Source organism: Onychomys torridus, chromosome 1 (assembly GCF_903995425.1).
Source record: "Onychomys torridus chromosome 1, mOncTor1.1, whole genome shotgun sequence".
NCBI classification, from domain to species: Eukaryota; Metazoa; Chordata; class Mammalia; order Rodentia; family Cricetidae; genus Onychomys; species Onychomys torridus.
Window position 1 is genome coordinate 18,374,857 of NC_050443.1, and position 7,891 is coordinate 18,382,747.

Consider the following 7,891-nt stretch of genomic DNA (forward strand, 5'->3'; position numbering starts at 1 on the left):
GTGTGTGTGTGTAGCTGGAGATTTTCTGTGTCTTGCCTGGTCCACAGCTGCTCAGACCCAAATAAACACACAATGTCTTATGGCCATTACTCAAGCCTTTTGCTAGCTAGCTCTTATATTTTAAACTAGCCCATAACTATTAATCTATGATTCACCACATGTTCCTGGATTTACCTGTGTCCCACTGCATGTTGCTCCTTGGGCAGCTTACTGGCATCTCTTCCTCAGCCTTCCTTTTCCCAGAATTCTCCTTGTCTGCTTGTCCCTCCTATACTTCCTGCCTGGCTACTGGCCAATCAACATTTTATTAAACTAGTGCACAAAATCATTATCCCACAGCATTTCCCCTTTTCTGCTTAATTAAAAGGGAAGGTTTTAACTTTAACATAGTAAAATTACATATAACAAACAGTTATCAAGCAAGAATTACAGTTATAATATCTAGTCTATTTGGATTAGACAAGATTAAAGAAAATATTCTATCCTATATTTGTTGAGTCTAAAGTTTTATATCTAATTTATCTTTTACCATAACCAAGGAAAATTATAACTATAACTATCTAGTCTTCAACTACATCAAATATCTCAAAAGAATATAATACTACCTTTACTTAGGTATCCTGTTTACTTACAGGAAGAGCATTGCAAGCAAATTCCAAAAATCTGGAAATGACAGAGATAGCTGCCTGCGTGGACACTCACCCAAAGTTCCTCTGCAGTGTTGGGACATCCATTCTTTAGCCTACAGGCCTAGAGTCTTTCAGTCGCTTCTCTCTGTGTCTTGTAGTATGTCTGGCAATTTCTTCAGTGTAGCGGGAACCTGAAGGACCATTTTGCCTTGCAAAGTTCAGTGGTCACCTTCCCATGAGTCCTGCATGTCCAGTCAACACAACATTTTTTTCAAGCAGTCCAGGCAAGAACAGTTTTTTGCCCAAATGGCTATTTTTGCCAAGAAAAGTGTTTTGATACCCATCTTTCTCTTTGAAGTAAATCAGTGCTGCCAGGAGCAGATGTGTCTCACTGTCCAGAAAGTATAAGTTTTTAAAACTTTTTAAATGCCATATTCTGTAGATCTTTTAAGTATTTGAAGAAAGAGAATGTATTTATAATCAACCTGCTTTAAATAAAAATAAACATTCATAAACCATATTTCGGGAATTTGGGCATAGCTTCTCATACTACATCCTGCTGATAGAGGGCACTGGCAATATAATGGGGATCCTGAGAAAATTAAGAATTATGGTCAAGTCCTGACAGGAGAAGTCTGTGAGCAAACAAGTGGTCCTCTGGAGCAAGGGACAGTAAGAGACAACAGCAAGGAAGAAACATGTAATGATGGGCTGTGGCCATGACTCAGCAGTAGAGAGCCTGTCTGGAATACTCAGTGAGAGGTAGGGTGGGACTCAGGGGTAGAGCCCCTGCCTAGAATCCTCCAGTGAGGGGCAGAGGACATGGCTCAGGAATAGAGCATCTACTAATGTGAGTGACCCTGAATTTCCCACACCAACAAGAAATCCATCCTGGAACAAGGAAGGAAATTTTACTTTTTCCAAAAGTAAATCTGTGTTATTGTAGTTTTCAAGGTCAATGCTTGAGCACTAGTAGCCCCAACAGAGCAGGCTTGGCCACACTCACCCTCCATATACCAACTAAAGACTTAAGAAAGAGGTTACACTGGGAAGAGAAACAAATAGAGGTTCAGTGATCCTCAAGTCCATCCTCAGGGTCCTGATGTGAAGTTTAGGTTTAATTGGAGGGCAAGAGGTAGGCATGATCAAGCAGTCCTGGTCAAGGTATGGTACTGCCCATCAATGACACACCCTTGTTTGGCCCACAATATGTTGTCAAAACTGTGTGGATTCTACCTGGGTGGTGAGTTCATCCTGTAGGTGTTATTTGGACTTTAGCTTTTCTGTTTCCCCAACATGGAAGTCCTGTGGAAATTTTGATTCTTTGGGGGCCCTTTGTCCCCAAAAGTCTGATAGCCAAATGGAGGTCACAAGTGTCTCTCTCTAAAGTATCTCCTCTCCTGCTAGATAGGTTACATTGGATTTTCATGTGAAAGTCTTCTCTACCAAGTCCCTCAGCCTCCATTTCCCCAGGACTCCTGTGAGTGAGACTCTCCTCTGTGGCCTTGGTGTATTTTTGCTTTTGTTGTGTTTGTTTTGGTTTCATTTGAGGGCTTGGTTTGAACGTTTTGAGACAGGGTCTGCTGAAGCCAAGGCTGGGCTGAAACTCACTCCGTAGCTGAGGTTGACCTTGGAGTCCTGATCCTCTTGCCTCCTACCCCTAAGTGCTGAGATTGCAGCACATTCTACCATACACAATTTATGTGGTGCTGGAGATGTTGTCTAGAACTTTGTGCATGCAGAGCAAACTCTCTACCAAGCTAGCTACGTCTCCAGATCCCTTGGCGGGTTTTAATAGGAAGAATGTTCACATCCACCCCTTCAGAGCAGCTGACCACTCAATCTGTGCCTTCTCCATTGAGGCTCTGGCTGTGAGATGCTCCAGGGGCCAGAGACATCTCTCACTGGACAGTGGTGCTTTGGGAACACAGCCCAGGTGTGCTCAGAGAGGGTGTGCCCATGACAAACTGCTAAGGGAGGGAGGAGAGGCTGGTTGCCCCTGGCCTGCATCTCCCTGACCCTCTTCTCCCCTATGCCCTACATCCATCCTCAACTCCACCAATATCATTGGCCTCAGGGGAGGCTCTGGGGCTCTGGAGGAAGCACACCCATTTTCACTGGGCAGGGAATGTCACTCAAAGGCCAAGGTCAGTGCAGAGAGGGAGATAGGATCAGACCCCACATGGGTGAATTTGGGAGAGGCAGTTGCCTTCTTTGGCCTCAGGAGGAGATCTGTGTGGTGGGTGGCTGATCTTCAAGGTCCAAGCTCCTCCTCCTCCCAGGGCAGCCACTGTCCTGGCCTCCCCCTGCTTCCGGTGGGGCTTCCTCCAGGTCTTGCATCTCTTAGTTCCTCAGAGAAGAGCCCAGAGAGTCAGACTTCTGGTGGCCCCGCAGCTTCAGCTCGACATGCTGCTGTTGCTGCTGCTGCTCTGGGGAATGACAGGGGTAGAGGGTGGCCCTGACGCCACGCAGGGTTACTCGCTGAATGTGAAAAGGGAGGTGGTGGTGCAAGAGGGCCTGTGTGTCCTCATTCCTTGTAGGTTCTCCTACCCCACGGGGAAACGGACTGACTCAGACCCGGTTCATGGATACTGGTTCCATAGTGGAGCCAATACAGGGCATGATTTTCCAGTGGCCACAAATAACCCACAGAGGCCAGTACTGAAGAGGACCCAGGGCCGATTCTTCCTGCTGGGAGATCCACAGAAGAACAACTGCTCCCTGGACATCAGAGAGACCAGGAAGGAGGACACAGGCTCATACTTCTTTCGCCTGGAAAGAGGAGAAGAGAAGTACAATTATATTTTGAACACGATGACTCTGCATGTGACAGGTCAGACATGGCTTGCATAGAAGCCACCAGGGAAAGTCATGGGTGCCACAGGGTAGTCCTGGGATAGGACTCTATCCTGGGAACAGCTGGGTCTGAGCATCATGGCTCAGGGGAGGAGCTGAATCAGAGCCAGGGCTTCTCCTGGAGCTGCACCTCACCCCCTCCTTATCCTCCATTTCTCACCAGCCCTCACTATCACCCCCCACATCCTTATCCCGGAAACCCTGGAGGCTCGCCGTCCCAGCAACCTGACCTGTTCTGCACCTTGGGCCTGTGAGCTCCCCACCTTCTCCTGGACTGGTCCCTCTGTGTCACTCTTGAGCACCAATGCCATTGGTTCCTCAGTGCTGACCATCATCCCCCAGCCCTGGGACCATGGCACCAACCTCACTTGTCAGGTGACCCTGCCTGGAACCGGTGTGACCACAAGGACGACCATCCGTCTCAGTGTGTCATGTGAGACTGGGCTGAGTTACCATGTCTTCAATTGTTAGAAGTCCAAGGGGACAGTGGGGATGAGATTAAGGTCTGTTCACTGAGTCATTGAATATGGATATGGGCAGATCAGGAACTGATGGAACCAGATGGAACCCCATCATCCTCACCTAGCCAACTACTGGAGCCAGAGGAAGGGTGTTCATCTAGCCTTTCCACTAATGGGTCTACTGTGTCATTCTTTCTCAGATGCTCCAGAGAATCTAACCATGACTGTCTACAAAGGAGTTGGTCCAGGTAAGAGAAGACATTCTGGATGGGGGATGCAGGGTCTGTTCATCAAAGGGCAAATCCTGTCCTTCTCCATACTAGATTCACTCTGGATACATTGACCCAGTGTCTTCTCCCCATTGAATCTTTATTGGCCACTTGAGCATCTATCCCCAAATACCCGTTACTTCCTAGGAGAGCTGTACATTCACCTTGATCACAACAGCACAGGGCAGCATTCACATAGCCAAACAGACATAACTGGTCTTTCTCATCCATCTTTTGGATCAGCCTCCAGCTTCAGCTCTTTCTTCCCCTACAGCTTTGATTTGAGTGACTGAGGAGACACTTCCACATGTGTCAATATTTAGAACACGTGGTAGTCTGTCCCCAGCATCTCAGTCCCCTCTCAAGGTGTGATCAGTGTCTACACAGGCTGAATTCAACCTGAAAGTCTGAGAGGGAACTAAATATTAAGAGCCCAGATGGTCTTTGTTCTCCAAGACTTTGGTTCATTATATATGGATGAACTCTGACTCTAAGGGCTTCTGGTATTAATAGGCAGCCATGGTACTAATTTCATTATATCAACAAAAGTGGACAGTAAATCTATGTTCACAAATGTGCGTTGATCAGTGGAATAAATTCAAATTTTGAGAGGTGTGGTAGGATATGTTCCATCATTATTTTCCAGCACTGTGGGATGAGAACATACATTTTTTAGAGCCTCACCTCCCATGGGTGAGGTGTGACATTTTGAACTTTATCAGTAGAGTGATAATGGAAATGTCTATGTGATTTTAAAAAATATATTTGCTCTTTCACAATTTTATCAAGCATCTTCCTGTTTTCATGTCTTTTGTTTGTGGCCCACCACATTTAATTAGGATTACCATCATGAGCATGGGGTGGAGTTGTTTATTTGAGCAAGGGCAACTCACCAGTGGCTAAACTACTGAGGACTGTGATTTCTTCCCCACTCCTTCCCTACTCCCTGTGAGCAACATTAACTTCTCAGGGATAGGAGACCTTCTGAACTCCTACCCCATCCATAACTGGAAGGTTGATGGGCCCAGTCTAGTGCAGGTCTTGTTCAGGCAGCCACAGTTCACGGCTTAAGCAGCCATGTTGTGTCCAGGAGATACTGATTCATCCCCATCCTCCCCTTCTTACATTCTCCTCCCTTCCTCTGCCATTTTCCCAGAGCTGCCGTATTATTTGATAAGCATTTCTCCTGTATTTGTCATACCTTAATGACATAGTCCAAATAAAAGATTTTTGAGACCAGGTCCAGGTATGAAGCGCCACCATAACCGCCTCAGTCACCATTCTTTCAATCCTGGAACTGCTATGAATATTCTTTATGTACATTTTCAGAGTCATTCATTTTTTGTTATTTTATCTTGAACAGTCTTTCCAAGGTAGAGAAATTACCAGTTCCTTGTGAAATTTATTATAATTGTACTTCACATTTATGATTGCCTCTCCTGATTGCCCTTTTCTTGGAATTCAGTAGTTTGTAAAAAGCAGAAGGAATTTTCTATAGTCACATTGACTTATTCATACGCATGTTATAATTTTCACATGTGAGTTTCTTAAAACACATACACTTCATCTTTGACCTCCTGAAGACGGACTGGAAGTGTCTGCCACCCTGACCTTGTCTTTTTTTCTCCATTCAACCTGAGGGTCCTTCCTGTGTGGTTCTGATGTGCTCTTCCCTGGTGCAGCTCTGCATTCCCTGTCCCTTCTGGAATCTTCTACCTTCATCATGCTCTGTTTCAAACTCAACCCTTACTCATGACTTTGGGCAGAGGTAGATAGAGATTCTTCCTCCAGCAAGCGCTCCTAGACCACAAGATGTACACTGCCTACGAGCTGATATTTCTTCCAAACCAGAACATTTAGATGCTCATGACTCATGGAGTTACTGGAATTTATAAGATCTGGGAAACTCAAAAAGTTAAGAGTCACAAGGCCCCTTCCACAACTTATACAAACAGTAAAAAATTCATACACACACACACACACACACACACACACACACACACACACACACAGAGGTGGGGGGGACTCATCTGAGGAGTCTCTGCATCTGTACCTATGTGGCTAAATCCACACAGGTATCCACACTGAATCTTTACTCACCTCCTTCTGTGATCTTCCCTCTCCTGAGTTCTTTGTTGCTAATGACTCCATGACTTCCTCTACAGCAACTACAGCCCTGAGAAATGGCTCAACACTGACTTTCCTGGAAGGAGAATCCCTTCATATGGTCTGTACTGTTGACAGTAACCCTCCTGCCAGGCTGAGCTGGGCCTATGAGAACCTCATTCTGAGTCCCATACAGTCCTCAACTCCTGGGTTGTTAGAGCTACCTCGAATGCACCTAAGATATGAAGGAAAATTCACCTGCTCTGCACAGAATGTTCTTGGATCTCAGCACATGTCTCTGAGCCTGTTCTTAAAGCGTGAGTGTCAAGTGACTGCTAATGGGAACCCCCACTCTTCAGAAGGATCCAGGGTTCCTGGTCACTGAACAGCAAGGGAAAAGTGTGGGCCCTTCTCTGCCTCACATCAATGCACATCCCCATACTTGGTTCAGAGCGCTGGATAGTCAGGATGTAGGGCAGGGGTACTCCTAGGATCATGTGGTCTTATGTTCAGAGAGGAGGGGGCATTTAGAGGACCGGATCCTACTGAGAGAGAAAGGTCTTTGGGCAGTGGTTAGCCCATGATGTCCACTGACCACATTTCTGTAGGGAAATCAGGACTGACGACAGAGGTGATTCTGCTGGCTGTGGTAGAGGCAGCAGTTAAAGCCCTGCTTCTTGGGCTGTGCCTCATTATCCTCAGGTGAGTGCTGCCCCTGAGAGGGGGAAATGTATAGGGAAGGCAGCTGCCTGATGCTAAATACCAGAGTCCCAGTACTGGGGTACTAGAAAGGGTCTGGGGTGTGGGGACAGGTATGGGGATATTAGGCAGTGAGAACTCCCCATACTTCAGATGCTGACCCCAGCTGTCACTCAGTAGGAAGAAGTTGGTTTCAGCAAGGATATCTTAGGGATAGTGCACGTCTCTTCTTCAGTTACCTTTTGATTAGGACACTGGGGAGATGGCTGCCAGAGTGTCCTCTGAGAAGTCCCTGGTCTCTTCACTCAGAATGAGGTCACGTAGGAAGAGGACAGCAAGGGCAGCAGTGGACAGGGACTATTCAGATGCGGCCACCAGTTAGTTCTCAGGTGAGTGAAGTAAAGCCCTGCATCTGTCTCACTTCCTTTTGGACCCTGTTTGTAATGAACATAGAATGACCTGCCTGGCTCAGCATGGCCACAGGTCAGCTGCCCAACCCCATTCTAAACCCTTGTCCCTGCCAAGCACCATGATGCTCCAGGTCTTACCTATACCATGAGCTCTCTCCACGCTTCATGCCATGAACCACTTCTCTCTCTCTCTCTCTCTCTCTCTCTCTCTCCTCATCTGGGCCATCCTTATTCTTACCCTGTTCTCTATCTGAATTCTGATCATCTCTGGTCCTTAAATGTTCCTAGCCACAGAATTCCCCCCACCCACCTACTATCTTTATGTTCTTGACACTGGCCTTCAGAATGATCTTCCAGATGCAACCATCACTCACTTCCTTCACTGCCTGAACAATCCTGAACCGTCACATAGATGGAAATGGGCAGACATTACAGCCTGCAGTGAGGGCCTTGCATGGTCT

The 7,891-nt window shown here is 46.6% G+C and overlaps 1 protein-coding gene across 1 annotated transcript; it reads left to right on the forward strand.

Moving 5' to 3' along the window:
* Positions 1 to 2,999: 2,999 nt before the first annotated feature.
* LOC118590430 (sialic acid-binding Ig-like lectin 12) lies at positions 3,000 to 7,121 on the forward strand. The gene is made up of 5 exons (XM_036198431.1): positions 3,000 to 3,462; positions 3,649 to 3,918; positions 4,147 to 4,194; positions 6,381 to 6,638; positions 6,930 to 7,121. Exons 1-5 carry the CDS (start codon positions 3,036 to 3,038, stop codon positions 7,025 to 7,027), a joined length of 1,101 nt encoding a protein of 366 aa, XP_036054324.1. The 5' UTR covers positions 3,000 to 3,035; the 3' UTR covers positions 7,028 to 7,121.
* Positions 7,122 to 7,891: the final 770 nt, after the last annotated feature.